We start from the raw sequence: 22,178 nt of genomic DNA on the forward strand, positions 1-22,178 counted from the left end.
GAAAGTGCTCATTAAATGTCATTTCTGTCTAAAAATCTGAAAACAGACTCTTGTTGCCTCTGAGGATCAGAAAAGCTCATCCTGCTCAGCCCTGCTAAGTGGAGGGCTGGCTGTAAAATCCGGGCAGCCCTGCTTCCTGGCACTGACCACGCTGGGCAAACATGTCTCTGTCCAGGGATTATGGAGATTCTTATTGTACAGGCACTGGAGCTGGACAGAATGCAGAGAAAGCCACAGGGCAGCCACGTTTCTTCTTGGGCACAGAGAAAGGCAGTAGGAAATCCCAGCTCAGAAGGAGAGAGAGTTAAGGCAGAAGCAGAGAGAGGAGTGGATTCTGTCAATTCTGCCTCCCAAGTATGGATCTTTTTCTTTTAAAACAGAGTTGTTGAAATAAAATAATTCATATACTATATCATTCACCCATTTAAAGTGCACAATAAAGAGGGAGGGAGGAAGGGACAGAAAATCATTGGATTGGACAAAGAGGAATGAAGGGAAGGGAGGGAGCACAGGAATAGGAAAGATGGAAGAATGAATCAGACATTGCTTTCCTATGTTCCTATGTGCATACACCACCAGTGAAACTCCACATCATGTACAGCCGCAAGAATGGGAAGTTATAATCCATGTATGTATAATATGTCAAAACATACTCTACTGCCATGTATGACTAAAAGAACAACTAAAAAATAAAGTGCACAAAAGTCAACACAAAATGGATTAAAATCTTAAGTGTAAAACCTGAAACAATAAAAAAAAACTTAGAAGGCCAGGCACAGTGGCACATGCCTATGATTCCAGCAGCTCAGAAGGCTGAGGCAGCAGGATCATGAGTTCAAAGCCAGCCTCAGCAAAAGTGAAGTGTTAAGCAACTTAATGAGACTCTGTCCTAAATTAAAAAAATACAAAATAGGACTGGCGATGTGGCTCAGGGGTTGAGTGCCCCTGAGTTCAATCCTCAGAATGTTTAAAAAAAAAAAAAATCTTAGAAGAAAACAGGGGAAAAGTTTCTAACCATTGAATTTGCCACAACTTCTTGGATATGACACCACAAACACAGGTAACCACAGCAAAACTGGACAAGAGGGATGCTATCAAACAAAAAGCTTCCACAGAGCAAGGAAACAGCAGAGTGAAACAGGCAACCTGAGGAATGAGAGATGACATTTTCAAAGCATATTTCCAACAGGGGGTTACCCTCCAAAATATATAAGGAAGATGACTCAACAGCAGAAAATCCAAATAACATGATTTAAAAACTGTGTAAAAGACCTGAATATACATTTCATCAAAGGAGACATACAAATGGCCAATAGGTATATGTTGATATGCTCAGAGTCACTAATCATCAGGAAAGCGAAAATCAAAACAACAATGAGGGCCTGGGGATGTAGCTCAGCGGTAGAGCATATGCCTCTCATGTGTAAGACACTGGGTGGAAGGAAGGAAGGAAGGAAGGAAGGAAGGAAGGAAGGAAGGAAGGAAGGAAGGAAGGAAGGAAGGAAGGAAGGAAAGAAGGAAGGAAGGAGGGAGGGAAGGAAGGCAGAATTAAAGAAAGAATATGTGTCCATCTACAACTAAATATATATATATATTCAAAATTAAAAAAAACAATGCGGTATTAACTCCACCTGTTAGAATGGCTGCTATTTTTTTAAAAAAAGCAAAAGATAAGAAGTGTTGGAGAGGATGTGGAGAAAGGGAAACCTTGTACACTCAGTAGGAGAGCAAATTGGTATAGCCACTATGGCAAAGAGCATGGAGTTTCCTCCAAAGTATTAAAAATAGAATTACCATATGATCCATCAGCCTTGTTATGGTTTGGATCTGAAATGTCTACCAAAGTATCCTGTGTTCCGAGGTGGGGTTCTTAGGAAGGAATTGGATCATGAGGTTTCTGATCTCATCAGTGGATTACTTCATTGATGGCTGAATGGACCACCGGGAAGGGGGACCTAGTTTGAGGAGGTAGGTCTCTGAGGACCGTGCTGGAAGGTTTGTCTTCTCTCTTTCTGTCTTTTCTCTTTCTTCTTTCTCTTCTCTCTTTCTCTACCTCTCTTCCTGCTCTGTTCCTTTCCCAGCCACCATGAGCCTGTTAGCTTTCCTCTACCATGCCCTTCTACCTAATGCATTATTCATAGCAGGTGAAAAGCATCTCAGCTTCCTGCTCCTAAGGTCAGGCCCATGCAAGGGTGGACACTAAACAAACTGGATGGCTTGTCCACAGGCTCGCATAGGCACCCCCAGCGCATGCCCAGTGGACACCTGTACTGCAGAGCGTGGGAAGGGACGAGGGTGGGGCTAGCTCCTCAGGCCACATGAAGTCTCACTTGTTGGCCAGCACTGGCAGATGCACCACCAGTGTTCCCCATATGGACATTTCGCAGGAGCTCTGGCCTTGTCATCAATTTTCTGGCTAGGCTGAGTCACCCCCACTTCAGTCTCTCCATTTTAACTCATTGCCAGTTGGGTCCTCTTTGCCCCAATCACAAATGCTGCTAGAACTTGGGGAATAGATTTAAACTTTACAGTATGATAATTAAGAACTCTGTTCAGGAGAAAATATTTTGAAATAAGGAAGTATGGGAAAAATCACTCAGTTCCTAAGCTTTGAGACATTTTTTTTTTACAGACATTCTGCAGGGTGATCGTTAATCAATTCATTTGTACCCTTTAGGTACAGTTGTCAACCCAGCTGTGATTCTAATGAACTGTTTTTACCTCTATGTTTCTCTATCTCCTTCACAGTCTATATGATAAAATATTTTGTAAAATTTTACCTTGCTGAAAATTATCCAAAACATCCTTTCTCTACTGTGTTTTGTGAAACAGTTTTTTCAGTGTGATAAGGTTTCTTGGGTGCAGAGCCTTAATGTTCTCATGTGCCCTGTGACTCTCTGAGAGGAACTATAAAACTGAGCTTCTCAAACTTGAGCTACACTGGACTACTTGAACTATATATTTTACTTTCTATGTTATTTTTTTTTTTAGTTTAAGTAGGATTTCTGCTCTGAGATGTACTCATTTGTTATATTCCCTTGACCTCCCAATCTAATAACCCTGTGGAAAAAAAAAATGATACATTAGCCTTATGTGGCATGTTCTAGTGACCTTCTGCTAATGCCCAGGGATCAATGGTTTCTTCTGTAAGGATAGCCCCAGAATACCCTTTAATAATCTGCTCTAGAATTTACTGCGGTTAAGACCAAGGTCCATTGATCTGCACCTTTCAAAATCTACCCTTTCCTTCCTTTCCCCTGATGTGACCCTCTCTCGTTTCTCAGGACTTGACCCACACCACCTCTGAAGTTCAGCACCATGAGAGTTATAGCACAAACAGCCCCAAAGACTTGGTGTTTTAAACTCAGTTAAAATGCTATCTTTGCCCTTAAGTTCTCTCCTAGGCATGTGTGCTCTGCCCTTTCCAGAGAACATACAAACTAAATCTGAGTAATCAGGTTCATGGTCAAGGTGGATTCCTACTAATACTCCCTGAGACTTTCATGCTGCTCACAGGAGAAAGGTCTTGGTATTGGTGAAACCTTTTCTCCCAAGGTGCTATTCACCTTGAGAATGAAAGGAAGAGGATGCACTTACCAGGGACAGGTCTGGTGGGGGTGGAGATGCAGGATGGAAAAGACTTTTGTGAGTATTCAAAGAATGAAAACATGGCCAGGGGACAGAGATAAGAGGAAAAAGTTCTTGGAGGGTACAGAGGCCACAGCTTGACTTATGAGACATGGTAAAGAGCACAGAGCTATTGGGAGGGTCTGAGCAGGAAAACGTCATCACCTTGGACTCTTTCCCCAAACAGTGGACACCCATTCTTTTGTCTTCTCTTGTCCTGTATGTGGTTTTTGGAAGTTCTGCCCGCTTGTTTTTAAAAATTGGTCCTTGGGAGCTGGGGTTGTGGCTCAGTGGTTGAGCGCTTGCCTTGCATGAGTGAGGCACTGAGTTTGAACCTCAGCACCACATAAAAAAATAAAATAAAAATTGTGTTCATCTACAACTAAAAAAAGAAAAGAAAAAAAGCTGGTCCTTTGCATTTTCTCTAAACACCTCAGATGGCCCCATGTATGACTCCACTTTGAAGGGACTTCTGCTGCTCTCCAGTATCTTTAACTCTGTGAATTCATTTTTGTATATGCCCTTTAACATTCTCAGTTGTTAGTGTATGGTAAAGGCTTCAGAGGGTGGATTTGGGTTCTGAAGGTAAGATGCAGGTTGGAGAAGAGAAAAATATTGGTAGAAAAGACAAATTCCCCAAACACCAAAGCTTTGGAGGCTATACAAGAGACACCAGGGTCCCCTTCTTCAGTAGCTTATGAGCAAACATGGTGAATGAGAGCAGGAATCTGCAGGTAGCCTGCGCCCTGGCTCTCATACAGCTGGCTGCGAGATCCTGGCCAAGTTAATGTACTACTTGTATCATGGCCTAGAAATGTAGAGGTTCAGCCACTGATCTCTATCCCTGAACCTCCTCCATCGCCCCTCATCTGCTCTATTGCTATTACATGTAACAGCTTTGTCTCCTAGGGCTTTTTTCCATCCAAGCCACCACCTCCTGCCTTAAACCATTTGCAATTCAGAAGCTGGACGGCAGACACAGCATCTGGGAGCAACTTTCTTTGGGTGGGAAAGGGGGTGAAAATGTGCGATTCTGTTTCATTTCCTCAACCATCTTTTAATACAGCTCCGTCTTCTGGCATCCATCAGCAGAAGGAACTGGTAGGTGATTACAGGACTGTAATCTTGCAGAACCAAGGGTCGGCCTTTCCCTGCAGCCAAATGAGTGATTTGTATGTGGTTCAGTTAAACCCAGAGAGAAGTTAGATTAGCACAGACATTTGCTTGGAAAAGGAGGATATTGCACATGGGAGTGACTTTCTTGAGGAAATACATTTCCAGAAAGACACGTAAGTGCTTTTATTCATAGGCAAACGTTTTACTCAATGGTCCGTCATCGCCTATTTGGAAAGCCTGTGGTGAGCGATGCAAGAGGGAAGAACATATGTGGATGAAAGCAAAAATAGTTCCCCAAACTAGTCACAGCAGGAGAGAGTTAGCAGGATGCAAGATAATTAGTTCAGTTTGGGGACAATCATCAATGGAAGTGCCTTTTCTTTGGGGGCTCTTTTCTTGTTAAAGAACAGGACTCGCAAGATACAGAACATCTTCCTTAGAAATAGAGCAGATGCAAGCTCTGGCAGTCCAGACCCTGGAGTTAACAAAGATCCAGAAAACCCCATCTGAAAACCAGAAGCTCCAGGTCCCATCCATCAGGAAGGAAGAAGCATATATGGGAGTAGGCACTCCTCTGCTTACTGTCAGATCCCATGAAGCAGATCCTGCAGCCTCCTTAGGAGGAAAAAATCATATAACTGGGGACCGAGCAGTCTTCAGTAGGACAGCACTTCAGTTCTGCTCCTGTGGCCCACTAAAGTATTGCTTGCAATGCCCGGTATCTGCGAGGGAGTACAGGGGAATCATGGTGAAGTCTGCAGAAAGGCCAAAGAAGAGAAAAGGGACTGAAGGCTTCATTGAGGCAGCCCTTTATGAAAATCTCTTGGGTGAATTAGTTGGTCCAGCAGGGATGTGTATCAAGACCCCAAAGGACAGCTTTTTGTGGGAAAGAGGATGCCTGGCTGGAGAACTGGTCTCCACAGAGGGAAAGGACTGGGTCTGGAGTACAGTGTGTTTCAGGTTTGGACCTCCAACCTCCCTGGCATAGCCTTTGGGAACGACTTCTGGGCCACCTAGCTATGCAAGTCGGGATGCCATCACGGTGGGGAAGACTTGGAGTGTCTTGGTAGAGGACGTCATTGTTCACTGCCCTGTGCCACACCAATGGAGAGGGACCCCAGGATCATAGTGCTCCCAGATTTGTGGAATTGCCTGGTTCATTGACCCCAGTGAACAAAATAAATAAATAAATAAAATTTTAAAAATAATTCCTGATGTTCTTCAGAGAATTGGGGTTCATTGGAAGGCCCTGGAGATGGGGGTAATGTTATACTTCCTGCTGATAATGGCATCTGGGGATTTGAGCAATGAACTGGAAAAATATAAGATGTGGCTCACATGAACTCCATGCAGGTGAAGCAAATTATATTAGTCCTTTTTGAGGGGGTCCCTGTGAGGTTAAGGAAGCTAATATTTTTTCCCTTTCTTTTGCATGGGGCTTTCAGACTCCAGACGTTGCCTAGCAATGGGGCCACATGGCATTTGCTGTTGTGAAATTTTGAGGGTAAGAGATTTTTATACTATTTTTCTTAGAATCTCTAGGATTGTGAATCCCAAATAGAGGGCCCCACCAAACCTGAAGTTTGGCACTATTCCAATGAACTGGCAGACAAGGGAGAAAATCAGGACCATTTTGGGGATCTGGTAATATCAAAACAGGGACTGGAGGAGGGAAGGGCTGCCTTTGACACCTGCCTCAGCCCAAGTGCTGAGGATCCAAGACATCCTTAGTTAATGCATTTAAAGAATGGATGTTTTAAGAAATTTGTAAATATGCTATTTTCTGGTTAATACTCCAAAGGAAGTATTATCAGTTTCCAAGGCTTGTGAGAGACTAAGACAAAAAAAAGTGAGCAGAGTGGCCATTGGAAACACAGGATGGCCCCATGGACGTGGTGAGCCCACTGAGGAAGCAGGGGCTGTGGGATTCAACTGCAGATGCATCCTGGGTGCCTCTGGCCAGAGGACCCATGTAGGACTTCTGCAGAATCTGAGGGAGCCAGAACTACATGCTGGTTGTAGGGAGAGTCATCTCCAGGCAGAATGAGTCCATGGCCTCTGTCCTACCACTTCACTCAAAGAGCATGTCCTGAACTGCTGATGTGGGTCAGGAGTGGGGACATGCCCCTTAAAGAGGCTGCAGTCTAGCTGAGAAGAGGGAGGCGAGCAACAGAACGTGGAAGGATCAGGCCCCCATGCCTCAGGGGTGAGGGGAGAATCACAGAGTGTGTCTGAGCTGACACTGGGTGAGTGGAGTGTGCCAGGCAGGATGGCAGACGTGGCAAATGTGCTGAGAGCCCGAGGTGTGGTGTGCTAGGTGGGCCGTGGGGCAGGTCTTAGAGTACTAAGTATAAGAGTAGTGAGGAGTACAGGGGTCAGAGGAGGCGATACTGGAACATGTCTGAGCCCACCATGGTGATCCTGGATATGCCAGGGTATGGGCTTTATCCTGGATTCCTCTCCCATTGAGTTATCAAATTTCCCTGATTTTCTGTAAAATCTTGTCTGTCCCCTGCTCTCCATCCTGAGGCTGACCTCTTTAAGTCCTCACCAGCTCCCACCCAGCTTACCATGATCACCTCCACTGTGGTTCTCTGCTTCAAAAGAGGAGTTTCTGTGCCAGCCATGATAGCTGTGCGTGTTTACTAAGCACTTACAACAGGCTGGACACGGTTCTGTGTGTTCTTAAAAGAATGCATTCAGGGCTGGGGTTGTGGTACAGCACTTTCCTGGGCCCTGGGTTGGATCCTCAGCACCAACAAACAAACAAAAAACAATGCATTTATTTTCTCTTTTTAACAACCCCATGGGGTAGGTGTTATTACTTCCATATTATGGAGGAGGAAACTGAAGCACAGAGATGAAATAACTTGCCCAAAGTCAAGTTATTGCTAGGGGTGGAGGCAGGATCTGAATCTGAAGGTCTGGTGCTTGCCAGTCACATTAGCAATTCAACAATATATTAAATGTAAAGAATTTATTGGGGAAACCTAAACATTCCTTTTCTCTCTCTCCCAACCCAAGCAGCAGGACATTAAAGAATTTTTCTAAACAATATATAACAGTTTGCAACATTTTCCTCAAAAACCAAGGGCTGGAGCCAGGTGTGGTGGCACACACCTGTAATCCCAGGGGCTTGGGAGGATTGTGAGTTCAAAGCCAGCCTCAGCCAAAGCGAGGCACTAAGCAACTTAGTGAGACCCTGAATCTAAATAAAACATACAAAAAAGGGCTGAGATGTGGGTCAGTGGTTGAGCCCCTGAGTTCAATCTCCAGTAGGCACCCCCCCCCAAAAAAAACATCAAGGGCTAGAATAAGACAAATGGGAAAAGCCAAGGCAATGATACAGCCATGATATGCATTTTTGTCCTTGTCCTTGGGCCAACTCTGATACCCATTTGGGGTGAGACTTCATGAAGCTGGCCAGCTGTGAAGCAGAGTATGAGAAGTTGTGTTTGCATCACTGTCATAAACTTAAAAGGCAATTCTGCCATTCACAGCAATGTTGTCTGAAAAAAGTGACAAGTTCATTTACACACTAACACATTTTGAAGCAGCCATTGCTCCAGAACTCCGACTCTTGCCATTTCTTTTTATTACTTTAACTTATAAACCAAATATGAGGCTGACCTATCCATTTTCTGTTGAACTTATCTCTTCTTTCTGCTGAAATTTGTCAGACTTAACAAAAACAGAAATTTCTGGCAGGGACACAGTACTGAGGAAGGGAGATGAGATGATCTGGGTGGTCAAAACATGCCCATCCATCCTGACACCTTGGAGAACCAGGTGCCCTGTGTGGGTCTGGCTGTCCCCACACTCAAGCTGAGGCTGGCATTTTAGGAATCAAATATCATCCAAAGAAAATAACGGGAAGACACAAAAGGTGAGTGTGTGAGTGAATAGGTGTCTGTGAGATTATGTATTGCTGTGGTGGATGTGTGTGTGATTTTAAGCATCGTGTTCCCATGCCCATTCTGCACCCTGCTCCACTGTCAGCCTACCCCCCCTGACCACACCAAGGAAAACCCAAGCCTAGTGACTTGGATAGGGGCCCTGGTAGAGTCAGGCTGTTGTAACAACAGCTTGGGAACTCTGAGCCCTGCATGTTTTTTCAGCTTTCACCCATCATTTTGAGCAGGGACCCGGCAGGATTCAAGGGGGAAAGTGCTGAACACCAGCATAGAAAACCCAGGCATCGGCCCCTGTGGTCTGAGGATTCCGGCAGCAGGAATTCACGTGGCCACCAGTGGCTCCCCACCCCTCAGTGTGGCCAAGGGCTGCTGCCGCCACCTAAGCCAGAAGCTGACCCACGGCTGGAATGAAAACTTTAGAACAACTCTGTGGCTTTTCTTTACTGCTTGGGCAGCAGTAAATCTGTTTCTAGTCAGCAAGCAGAACCCTGCCTGATAAGGCAGACAGGAAGACAATTTCAACAAATTTTTACAGAAAATTCTCTTCCCAGGAAGTTCAAATTGCAGGTAGGGGTAGCTAAGCATGAGCATTGGGGGTGGGTTGGGGGTAGTAAGACAGCAGATCACCAGGCTGATGAGTATGGGAACGTCACTGTCACCTACAGTCCCATCCCCCTTCGTAGAGTGGCATTTCAAAATATTTGGCCAGTGAGTCATCAGAGAAATGCTATTTTTCATTTTAGAAAAACACTGTATCTCAGCAGGACATTTTGCTGTTATCTGTTCTCCCTAGAAATATGGTAGTTGGGGGGAAGGGCATTAGAAATTAAAGCCATATGCATCCCATATTAAAAAAAAAAATAACCCACCCAGACCATTACATTATTGCTGACCATAGGAATTCAGTATTTATAATTTACATTCTTTCCCATACTTGCTGTTTTTCAGAAGTGAAGAGCAGAGCTTTATGGCCTCTCCAGATTGTAAATCACATTCCTGAGGGCAGAGGGAGCTGCTACAGGGGAGAGAAATTACCTTCCGACAGTTTGCAGAACATATCAAAACCCCAGGAAAAGAACCCACACAGAGAGGGCAGGACCCCACTTCCAGGGCTGGTACCTTGGCTCATTTTAGGCCAAAGACACAAAGGGACGTCAAGGCCTGAGCTTATCCACTCATGAAACTTGAGAGACACTGAAGGCTGACACCGGTCATTTCTTCCACTGAGTGTGCAACCAGTCAATCACATCTGGAGCCAACATCTGGAGAGTGGCTTGGCAGGGTGGCCATGTCTAATGAAGTGAGCCCCTGAGATCTGAGTCTCCTTGAAAGTAGGAGACAAAGGTATACAATGCCCACAAGGATCCAACTGCTCACCATCCATTTGCCAGCTGCTGAGGCTGGCCAGGAGCAGGTTGGTGGGGCTGTGATCTGGTAATGGGGAATAGGACATGTGCCTGAGTGGAAGTCAAGAATCCTGGGAGAAAGAGTCCTGGGTTGATCTGATGCCTCCCTCCTGGGTCAGTGCTCTGGAGGCAGGTACTCAACCTAAGCTTCAAGTCCCAAGGGTAAGAACACCATTAAATTCACAGGATTCAAAAAGAATATACATATGTGCAAGGATCTAGGACAACCTTCCGGTGGAAGGAGATGGCACTTGAGCACCTGGCTCACTAGTAAAGCAAGCTTTGGGCTATGGTGGCTGATAGGAAGATTGAGGGCAAGAAGTGGGTTCTGAGAGCCCCCACCGGCAGGAGGGGGTTTGAGGACTCTAGTCCTCTAAATATTTTCACCTAGCAAACTCATCCCTCGCTCCTGGCCTGGACGTCATCCCCTCGAAGGGAAGATGGGGGATCCATAACATTGTGAGAGCTGGAGATCCTTCATAAGCCCTTCCCAGGTTGAACCCATGAAATACCTCATCAGCCCAGGAGTATGCACCTTGGTCAGAAGAGGAGGAAGAGCCCAAACAGCCCTGGGTTAAGGCAGAGGGACTAGTTAGGTTTTTCATGCAGATTTCCCAGTATGGGGCGTTCTGTAACGCTACCTGCAACTGGACCCTACAATTAAGGCTATTATGTGGACATTCCAGACACAAAAATGCAATGTTTTGATTCTTTGGTCTCAATTCTTTTGATTCTTTTAAAGCTAGACAAACCTCATTTCCCGTGGTTTGTAAGGCCACAAGAGTCACCTTTACTCAGCATCCAGAAAGGGGAACATACCCTGCGCTAGAATACTGGTGTCTGACTGCTGGGAATGAAGGTCAGGCAGCTGAGTGGGCCTTCCTGCTATTGCAAGATACCACTGATGGACAGCATGCTAGCCCCTGCAGCTCGATGTCTTCAGAACCTTCCAGCACCAAAGAAACAACAGTAATTAACATCAGGGCACAAGAAGTACAAGCATGCGCTCAGAGCAATCAGAGGCTGGGTGGCTGGTTCACTCCGCTGTGAAAGCCAAGCCCCTGGGGAAATGCTATCTTCTGAATGATGTTATTGTCCTGAGCTTTGTGAGAGAGAAATGGATTCACCCACATCCTTCTCTTTACTCTAAGGACAAATAATACTGGGGGCTTAAGAGTTCCTTTCACCAGGACTGGGACAGAAGCTTGCCTGTCTTTGGCCAGCCAGGTGTGCTGAAAATAGAACTGGTTTTTAGCCAGAGAACTAGAGTACCACAGCATCACCAGGTGAAGATCAAGTTTAGCCACGGGAGGCCTCAAAAGAGGGACCTGGACCTGTTGAAAACTTCTGAACAGTGTTAGATGATGGCAACAAATATCATCTCAGAGGATGAGGGCAGCTTCAAAATTCCACCCAAGTTGCAAGAAAGGGTATATCAGGGTAAACAAAGTCATCAATGAAATTTCTGAAGTGGATTAAAGGCATTTTTAGTGAATATCAGAAACAAGATTTTTATGATTCAGCATGCCCATACCCTAAACAAATCATATCCAACTACTTCTCCTCCTTTTGTAGGCAATATTCCTTTAAACTCACAGAAGATAGCAAAATGCATCAAATTCCCATATTGCACACTTTGCCTGTGTTCATCCTATCATAGATTTAGAATAAAATGTGAGGGTAAATGTTTAAAAGAATTATGCATTAGCAATAAGACTGTAGCCCACTGGTCTGAGCCCTTTCAAAGAACCAGATCTCAAATAAAGCCCTGCAAATGTGCACGACATACAGATAGAGGTGTTCCCTTAAGTAATGGAATGTGGATAAACAGGGTTCTGGCCCACCATCCATCCTGAGGCCCATCATACAAATGGGAAATATACTGAACACTGCAAGTCACACTGGGAGATTGCTAGTTATCATAACAATAAAAATGATATAAACAACATCCACCTGGTAAATACCGTGGTAGGCCCAGAATTTCCTAGCAGCCACTGAGCATGATCCAAAGAGCATGGATGTTGTCCCCCCAACACACACATCCCATGTTTAAAGGGCTCACTTGAGTCTGGCTTCTAATGGTTACATTTTTGTCTTTCCCATCTTGTTAAGTCTTCCCTTCTGTATCCAACATACCTCCTTTCTGGTGACTCTGTGAGGGCCAAAATACTCCAGGAGTCCAATTCCAAAGGGTGAGTCTTGACAAAAACAGTTATCACTCTGGGATGCTACAAAGAGAGTGGCTTCTGCAGGAAGATCAGTAGGGCTGAACCTGGAGTATTTTGTCACAGGTTTTCTTTCCCCTTGGTGAGACTGGGTTCATGAGCTTACTCTAGAAGCAGTCCTGGGAAATCAGCCTGGCATTTACAGGAGGCCTCGTATCGTGAGTTCTTAATGGGGCAATGGAACATCCTAGTGTAGCCATGAGAGCAGTTCAGGCAAGTCTTCTACAAATGGTGCAGAGAGACAGAAGGAAAGCAGGGAGAGGCCCTGGAAAGACCAAGAATGACAAAGGGGGAATGCATCTAACACTCAATATAATGTGACTTACCAAGAAAAGTACATAAAACATTCTTTGTGCTTTCTGCCCTAAGCAAAGGTGTCTTTAAAGACAGCAATTTGCACATAGGGAACATCAGGTCATTTACAATCAATAATTTCTGGCAATGAAGTTAAGGCTTTGAGAAATGTGTTCTCTTTCCATCAATGTGAGATCCATTTCCATAGAGCTGGGTGGAAAAGTAGGCCAAGCCCAGCAGTATGGTTTGGAGGAAGAATGGCAGCCACAGTATTTAGCCTGCCATAGCAAGTACTGGATTTGCAACCACTATGATCAAGAGCTTTTACTTAAAGGTAAAAAAGAAAGTTTGAACTGAGAGAGAGAGAGAGAGAGAGAGAGAGAGAGAGGAAATAAGGAGAGTATCTGAGGCCTTCCCTGCAGAAAATCCGGACTTTTCTCCTTGCATATGCCAAGTCACATTCACCTCATGCTCCACAGGTTCTCTGGAGAGGGACACATGCCTCTCAGTGGAACTGGACTATCGGAGGAGTGCTACAGGCCAGGCCCAGATCTCCTGGAAAATTGAACCTAAAAATCCTTAGTGATGAGCCACAGGCACAAGGAAGGAGGGAGAGACACACTAGGTGCACAAGCCTTCCAAGCTCTGAAAAGGAAAATGTAGACAGTGAAATAAAACAAGCTCTCTTATTTGCAAATCAATGTTTACAAAATTGTGCCTATGTTAAAAAAAAAAAAAAAAGACCCTTTGATGGGTTACAAGAGTGCAGGCAGGCTGTGGATGTGGCTCAATGACAGAGCACTTGCCTAGCATGTGCAAAGCCCTGCAAATGTGCATGACATACAGATAGAGGTGTTCCCTTTAGTTGTAAACTAAAAAAGAAAAATACAGGCAGGTTTTATATCTCTTCCCCTCTCTTCATTGCTTCTACGGGCAGGCTGCGGATGCTGCTCAGACAGCGTGGGAAAGCTCAAAGCTGTGTCTACTCTAGCAGGTTCCCTTACTCATCATGGGGGCCAGAGGCTGCTGATGTTCCTCTCCATGTCACGTGTGGCTGTGGGAGCAAGTCTGTGGGTGGCTCTGAACCAAGTAGTCGCCCAGAGCATAGATGTGACCCTGGCTTTGCATGATTCATTTAACCCCTTCACCTTGGAATTCTTTTGCAGACAAAGAAAAACACAACACTCTGGTGGTTGAAAGATTTCCTTAAAGGGAAAAAAGATATTGAAACCCTTGTGTTCTGTGAAATGAGGAAAAGATTGCTTTCAGCGAGTTTATATCTGTAAGCTAATCAACTGGGTACAGGCCACTTATTAGAGGGGAAAAAAAATCCAACTCAGTAACCATGACCATAGTGAAAAACAATGACTGTGCTGTTCATTCCCTAAGAATCACTTGGGAAGGGTAAGAAATAAGACACGTATATCTATAAGCCCTTTAAAGTACACACTTTTTGTCTTTTCTTCTCACCATATAACACACACACACACACACACACACACACACACGCACACACGATCCTAAAGTCAGCTGAAAAATACAGAGATTGCTTACAAGTGATGAAAATACTAATAAGATGCAAAGAAATGAGCATTCTGCAGAGACAGACTTTTGAGGGGCTTAAATGTGAACTGTTTTATTTCAAATAGGGAACCATCAGAGGTGGTGAACTATGAGGAGAATGTTCTAGAGCATGGCACAGATGAAAGGTAATACTCACCAGCACCTCACTTGGGACTAAAAGACAATGTGGGCAACACACAGTGGAAGGAAACCAAGCACATGTAAAAGGCACCTGGGGGTTGGAGCTGCGGCGTTCACTGCCCCTCTAGCAGGGTCGCTGTTGTGTGCTGTGGATAAGTCTGGACAAAGGACATTTGGAATGGAACAAAAAAGGTTCTGATCTTTACCCAGGTTCCCACTCAGGCAGCTGACCCCTCCTCAGCCTGTAGCTCACCCGCCATGTGGCTGATGGTCTTATAAAGGGGGGCTGAGGTTGCTAAACAGGAACACAAAACCCTCCCCCAATTTCAATTTCAGCAGTGGATTCTGAAAGCTTTTAAGCATCCTAACTTGAAAACAACAACAACAACAACAACAAAATAAAAGATGGAGAAGTGACTGAACTTAAACAAATCAATCAAATGGAAAGGCAAATTCATGAAAATAAACATTGGTGACCAGTCCATTAACAGTTCGTTAAAACCATGTCTGAACAGAGATGTTCATGCTGCATCCACAAAACACACAGGCACAGAGCTGCTCTCGACTGTGGCAAATAGCTACTTTTTCCTTCCAACACACTGTACTGCTACTGGTGACCGCATGCCAAGTGATGAAGTTAGGAGAGACCCCAAGTTGGCAAAGGATCCAGGCAATGGTCTGCCTGGTGTGGGAAAGTCTATGGGAAACAAGACTTACACTCTCAAATGATGACCCCCCCACCCCAAGTTCCCTCTCCTCTTCCTGTTTGCTCTGTACATTTTGATCTCCTAACGGGGAGGTCCAAATGAGGGAGGTCCAAAGGAGTTCCGTTTCCCTCTCAGTTCTAGGCACTCTCTGAAGCATCTTTGATTAAACAGGGTCTTTCATTTCTTCCCAACTCCGTTGGTGACTTTTGACTTGGAATGCCGGTTCCTTCTCCTGGAAGAATGGCTTTCGCTGTTGCCTGAATGCTTGGGTGGGCTGTCTTCAGAACCTGGGCAAAGGAATCGGAATACACTGTCACCTTGGGCTGTGGAGCTGCCAGGGCTTTACTCGTGTGATTTATAGCTCTGCCTTTCAAGTCCGTCCTGGACCACCAGCTAAGAACAGGCTCTTTCCTGATACTCGCTCTCCCTCTAGTGGCCACAATTTATAAACTAAAGCCAGGCACTGAGATTGGGCACTGAATGAGTTCAGCTGGTGCTTCAGCTGTGTCAGGAAACAGCCCCACAAAATCAAGATGGTTCCTGAGGAATTTTACACCTGTAAGGTAGATTGTGTGATGGGGACCATAAGTGAGACTACAAATGAAATCAAAGCACAAATGAGGGACAATTAAAACTTAAACCACAATCTGTTAAAATGGCTAAAGGCTAAAGCCTTGCAAAAGGACAGATTTACCTGAGTTTCTATATCCTGAGGGGCTACATTCCAAGGTCTCCAAATGCTAAATTGCAAGGATTTGTGATAATATAAAATGAAAGGTTTTTCTTTTTTTGACACAGGATCTTATTACATTGGCAATAGGCTGGCCTTGAACTTGTGATCCTCCTGCCTCAGCCTTCCCAGTAGCTGGGATTACAGGTGTACACCATCACACCTGGCTAAATTAAAGCTGATATTGAGATTGACACCTTTATGAGCCAGGTCCCTGCTGCCCATGATGTACAGCCCTGGAATCACAATCATATTGGCTGGTTCTATCTTCTGATGGCATCTGCAGCCAACCCCTGACCTAGCAGTCAAGCCAGAGGGTTCTCTGTCCCTGGGTTCCTGGGTTTGGATCCAACCTTGTGGGAAATCTCTAAGATAGTCATTAAAAAAAAAAAAATGTTCTGAGTTCTGTCTTCAAAGTATCATTGGTCTTAGTCTAAAAGATTATTTTACCATTCTGAAGACTTTGACTGTTTCATTTTTCTCTATTCCATGTAATAAATATATTTATCACTGCTCAGTTCTTCCAATGAAGATCAGAAGTTCCCAGGATTATCTGTAGGGGGATGGCTCTTGAGAAGGCAGGTCGGGGAACCTTCTGCCTGCTGACATCAGCATTCCAAGGGGCTGCTGAATGATTCCTTGATCTGGGAGAAAGTTTCCTTACGAGGGTGGCCACCAACTCAGGATGCACACTAGTGTCTGGCCAGGGTCATCTCTAATGAGCATGATGGCCCTGGAAGGACTTGGGAGGGCAATTGCTCAGGAGAATTCCCTTATTCTCAGGCCCCAATTTCTCTGGGCAATTCTGGGAGCTGTTTCTAGCATTCATAACTCTCTCCCCTTAGCCCTGCCTCCTCATCAGCTCATAAGAATGGAACAATGGGATCTCTTTAGTGTCACTATTCCATAAATCTAATTCTTTCACATATCAAGTGGCCCCATTCTTTCCAAAATGTGCTCTTGAAAGAGGCTAATGGAGGTCCCTAACTACACTACTGATATTCCTCTTGCTCTACTTGGCTCCTGGAAAAATGTGATTAAACTGATCCACCTCTTCCGAAAGTCCTCTCCTCCCAGCACACAATTCTTCCTAACTCCACTCTTGGGAAAGCCAAGAGGGAGAACATTACCATTGGGGTGCTGGAGATGGTGTGGGCCTTGTTCCATCTCTTGCCTCAGGAAAGGCTGAGCCACATAAGCTCTTAAAAGCAAGCACCTCTGCAGATTCTGTGAAGGCTTAACAAGCGACAGGTGGTACTCAATGAGCAGGTCTGAGAACCTTTGAGGCCTATGCCACCAACACTCAGGGGATGCCTACTGATCCCAAATCTACTGGGCCTTGCAGGGGCAGAGGATCCAGTAAAGTTTTAAACAATGAACGAAGCAACAATACCTTTTGTACCTTTCCTGTGATGCCAGGAGATGTCTGGACTGTAAGTGCCATCTTCACACTCTGAATAGGTCTAGAGAGAGACACAGCTTAGTGAGGGGGTTCAGGTATGTCAGGGAGGAGCTCAGGGATCCTAGGCTGAGATCACCAGGGAGTGACAAAAACCTCATGACTGTCTGGGCTGGAATATCAAGGCTTTTCTGCTAGGACATACAGAATCACCTTCTAGAATGTGCCTTTAGCTCCTGAGACTAAAGATATGAGTAAAGGGTGAAAGCATGATTTTTTACTTTACAAAAACATTATTAAACCCATTCACACCTGTTTCCTACTTTAATCCTCCTAACTACTAAGAGGAGGACAGGCAGATGTTTTGCAGATGGGAAGCCTGGGCTGGGACTCAGAAGGTCTGCTCAAAGTAGAAGATTCAGGAATAAACCCAGCCTTCCCAGATTGGTCCAGGCCTCTCCCACTTTTTCCTTTTTTTAAAAAAACAGATAGTTAAAGGGATGGGGAAATAGCTCAGTTGATAGAGTGTTTGCCTCGCAGGCACAAGGCCCTGGGTTCAAGCCTCAGCACTACAAAAACAAAAAACAAAAAAGCATGTAGTTAAGATTTAAATTCTTTACAAAAGGAAGATTACAAAAATACTGACCTACTAACAGAGGCCAGCCTCAGCAGGGCCAGTACTGACAAGGCATGAACTCTGACCTAGTCAGGTCCCTACAGGGGTGAGATGGGGAGAGCTGCCAGGGGGCCACCTAGCCACCTTCTTCCATCAGTAGCTGGGAGGCAACCCTCCAAGAACAGGCAGCTATTTCAAACCAAGGCCATCTCTGCTCTCCTTCTGTACCTTTTCTCGGTGTCCGTAGTGCTCCGCATACCAAACCATGCCGTACAGGCAGAGGAATGTAGTGAAGGCCTGGAAGACAAAACAGCAGGCACAAAGCTGCTCATAAATGATGATGCACAGAAGTTCCCCATTTTCTAGAACTTCAGGGTTTCGGTGCAAATTCACAGAAATTGGCTCAGTGCATTTCTGCCACCCGTCTACGGATGCTGCTTACAAAATTGCTGGATATGGCAGAGATGGGATCCCAGGGGATGAGCAGGGCTTGGGAGAGCGGTGAACACCCATAGCTTTTGATAGGAAAGATGATGAGAAGGCCGCAGTCACCCCGGGTGAGGCTGCTCTCAGAACAAGAGGCCACTTCAGACGTGAAAGAGGGTGGGATGTGTTTCCTAGCAGCTCTGCAAGTTCCATAGACAGGACATGTGGCTCTGGGCTTCTGATTTTCATGGCCCATCCTCTTCACCCTTCCCTATCACTGGGGAGAGGGAGAGAGGCTCAGCGTGGGGAAGAGGATTTCTGAATGAAAAGGAAGTTTTACTCAGCTGGGTCACGATGGTGCTTGAGGTCATGGAGGACAAACACCCTTGTGTCCTGGCAGAGCTCAGCAGGACAACGCTGCCCTCGCTTTTTATGGCTTTTCTGTGTCAGAAACCCCACCTTGACCCTGGTTCTTTTGTTTTCTTTTTTTAAGTAGATAGGAAACATAAAGAGGAAACAAATGCTCTGTAAGGCCCTGAGTGTAATGAGAAAGGCTGGTCAGTGGGCACTCAGAGGCAGGGCCAGCCTCCAGCCCTGTTTTCGTGGCCATTCAACTGGCACCACACCCAAGATGTCATGGGCCTCGGTCCATCTCCTGCCTCAGGAAAGGCTGAGCCACATAAGCCTCTCAAAAGCAAGCTTCTCCGAAGATTCTATGCAAAAGGACACTCCGAGTTAAGCAAAAAAAGTATATACTCTTAGCCCTTCGCATCCATAGGTTCTGCATCTTGGAATCTACCAACCATGGACCAAAAATATTTTTTTTAAAAATTATGTTTGTATTGAACACATGCAGACTTATTTTTCTCATCATCATTCCCTAAATAACTATCTGCATAGCCTTTACATTTAGGTATTGTATGTCATCTAGAGATGATTTAAAGAACACAGAAGGAGGAGCCATTGGTTAGGTGTAAATATTACTCCATTTTACATGAAGGACCCAAGTACCAGTAGATTTTGGTTTCTATGGGGTCTTCTGGAACCAATTTCCCATGGACACTGAGGGATGACTGTACAAGAGTCCAAAATTTCAAAATATGTCAAGAAACTGAAAGGAAAGTCTCTGGCTCCATAGAGCCAGGGGAGAGAAGAAGGGCAGAGAGAGGACTGGCCTTACCTTCCAGGCTGCAAGTGAGGCAACCAAAACAAAGTGACAGCCTGTCCTTCAGAACCCAAGCTTCGGGAGCCACTTACACCAAACCATCCCATTAATCAGCCTCATCTCTCCTGCTGGGTTCCCTGCAGATGCCTGTATACCTGTCATTACCTGTCAGCTCACCCCAACTATGGGAACAACTGTGAAATCATGGTGGGACCCTCTCTTCTTAGGAGAATACTTTAAGTTATTTCCAAGAATCACAGGTTCAGATCTAGAAGGTCACCTCAGAGACCATTAGTTATTCCCCTACATTTTACAGAAGAGGAATTAAACCTTCAAGAGCTGAATGGGCTCCTAAGAATGCACATCTAGTGCATTGGAAAACATGATCTCTCAATACCCCTGGGTCCAAGTTTTAGAGATGGCTATTGATATAAACAAATATTGATTTCATGTCTACATATCTTTATATCTCTATCCATTCACCTAACTTATCCATTACCCAAGAAATAAAAGCATCATGAGAAAATTAAATGCCAACCGTATCTGCTCTGCAACCTATGGTCTGGTGAGTGGAGCCAAGACAGGTAGGGGAGGCCTGGGCTGTGATCTCTCGACCCTGCAGCTTGGAGTCTGGTTCAGCCCAGTTCCTTTAAATGTCAGCAATAATTGCTGAGTGTTTGCTGAGTGCGCAGTGTCCTCTTAAGTTCCAAAACAGAAAGGTGGCCCAGTGCTTAGCTGGTGTGCCCCTCCACATCAACAAAGTGGGAATAGTGATGGTGGCAAGAGTGACATGGTGGCAAGAGAACATAAAACACAAGAGCCACTAATTCATTTTATATCAAACCCACTGAGTCTCAAGTTTTCAATTCTGTAAATATTTCAATGAAAATGATGAAGGTGCACTAAAGTGGGTTGGAAATCATAATAAAGAGCTTATATGTCCTTTTTATATATTTTCATGCTTTCTTATATATTGACATATACATATCTTATGTTTTCTTGTATATACATACAAATACACACACACAAACACTAATCATTTACCTACTGCTTTTTAAAAGAAGAGACCTCTACAAATATAACAATTATTTCAAAGTTATCATAAGTGGTATATTTGTGGCTCAACTTAAGTTTTTCTAGGTATTTCACATCTAGGACAAAATGGGTTAAATCCATATGCAAGCTGGCACACTTCTATAGATTAAAAGAAGCTCATATTCTCCCATCAGAGAGTCAGGCAGAGAGTGACTATATTAAAATTAAAAAATGAAAATGACTTCTAACTTCTAGTATATTCTAGTACTTGCCCAGATTTCTTACACATGCCAACTTTAAATGTACTGTTTTCATCGCATGAGATGAATGGCAAAGAATAGACTATGTGTGTGATAGGTCCTTTACAAAGAACAAACAGGTCATCCTGGGCTTCATACAGGGGAGAGAGATTAGGTTCCCCATCCAGGCACTGGCTGTGGGGTGGGGCTGGGAGTCGGGTGGCATATCACACCACTAGACTATCATTGCAAGTTCTGGCCACCAGAGGGCAGGAGCGCAGGGCTCATCCCTTCCTCAGTGCCAGACTTGGGAGGGCAGGTGGCAGCAGTAGGAGCTCTCTCCAGCAGCAAGCAGCAGACAGAGCTGGGTTTACAGAGAAGCCAGGCAAACACTGGCAGGTGGCAGCGGCAGGTGCTTATCATTCATGATGGCCACACAAAGGGCAAGCCATGGCTGCCAGATCCACAACATCACCTGAGTACAAGAAGCCCATTTTATACTTATCCCAGGAGACAAAAGCTTATAATTTATAGGTCTGCAGTCACACCTCTGGGAATCTAGGCATGCACCCACTTAAAATGTCAAGGCCCAGGTTTAAAATAGTAACTGTACAGATTTTGTTTAAAGAGGGGTGAAAAGGGGAGGGAGAAAAGAAAACTTTGCAGGGTGAGAGCTGGGCGTTTGACTGTGGGTGTTGGAGGCCATGAGGGTCAAAACTCAGCTTGGCTTCCATGGTGTGGGAATGAGCATGACAATTTATGATGATTGATTGGACAACCGTATCAACCAGCATACGAGATCTTTGCTTCCTCATTCATCTCAAGCTCTGTGTAGGTTCTTTTGCCAAGCAAGGGGAATGATTGGGGGCTTTTGTTTCTCTGAGTAGTGGGGGAGGGCAGGGTGTAACTTAATGCTCTCTTGCTGAATTATGATGCCCTCACTCCTATGTTAGACATCAATCTTGTTCTTTAACAGAGGCTGTGGATATGAAAAAAAGCCAGGACCTTGTTGCCATGCTTCTTCAATCAGTAAATGTGCAAGGCAGTGGGGACCTGCTATAGTCTGGACTTTGAATCTCCCCTAAAGACTCATGTGTTAAAGGCTTAATCCCCAGCTTGGGCTACTGGGAGCTGGTGGAAACCTTCAAGTGGTGGGACCTAGTGGGAAGTCTTATGTCACTGCAGGGCTGTCCTTGGAGGGACCCTAGGCCCTCCCTCTTTCCTTTCTTTTATTTCTTGGCCATGAAGTTGCTCCATACGTGTTCCCACCATGACGTGCTGCCTCTCCACAGGCCCAAAAGCAATGGAGCCAGATGATCATAGGTTGAAACCTCCAAAATTGTGAGCCAAATAAACTTTTTCCTTCTTTAAGCTTATTATCTATTTGTTATAATAGTAGAAATAATAAAGGACCCCTGGTCATCTCATCTAGAAGCCTCTTTTTGAGCCACATCCTTCTCCATGTCTCTCATCAAAGATCATGCCAATCTGTTGGTCTTCAAAGGATTCTGCTTGTCTCCAAAGTCCTGCTGTTCTGTGGTTACTCCTTATGTGCCTTCTCACTTCTTAAATGTG

At 44.9% G+C, this 22,178-nt stretch overlaps 1 protein-coding gene across 1 annotated transcript in view; it reads right to left on the bottom strand.

The window, feature by feature from the left end:
- Positions 1 to 14,191: 14,191 nt before the first annotated feature.
- Ptdss1 (phosphatidylserine synthase 1) overlaps positions 14,192 to 22,178 on the bottom strand; it is a 66,051-nt gene continuing 58,064 nt past the window's right edge. The window contains exons 11-13 of the mRNA XM_005316323.5: positions 17,967 to 18,035; positions 17,117 to 17,186; positions 14,192 to 15,280 (exon numbers count right to left, since the gene is read on the bottom strand). Coding sequence (XP_005316380.1) covers positions 15,171 to 15,280; positions 17,117 to 17,186; positions 17,967 to 18,035 — 249 coding nt within the window. The 3' untranslated portion in view covers positions 14,192 to 15,170. The remainder of the gene's footprint in view (positions 15,281 to 17,116; positions 17,187 to 17,966; positions 18,036 to 22,178) is intronic.

This window comes from Ictidomys tridecemlineatus, chromosome 7 (genome assembly GCF_052094955.1).
Source record: "Ictidomys tridecemlineatus isolate mIctTri1 chromosome 7, mIctTri1.hap1, whole genome shotgun sequence".
NCBI classification, from domain to species: Eukaryota; Metazoa; Chordata; class Mammalia; order Rodentia; family Sciuridae; genus Ictidomys; species Ictidomys tridecemlineatus.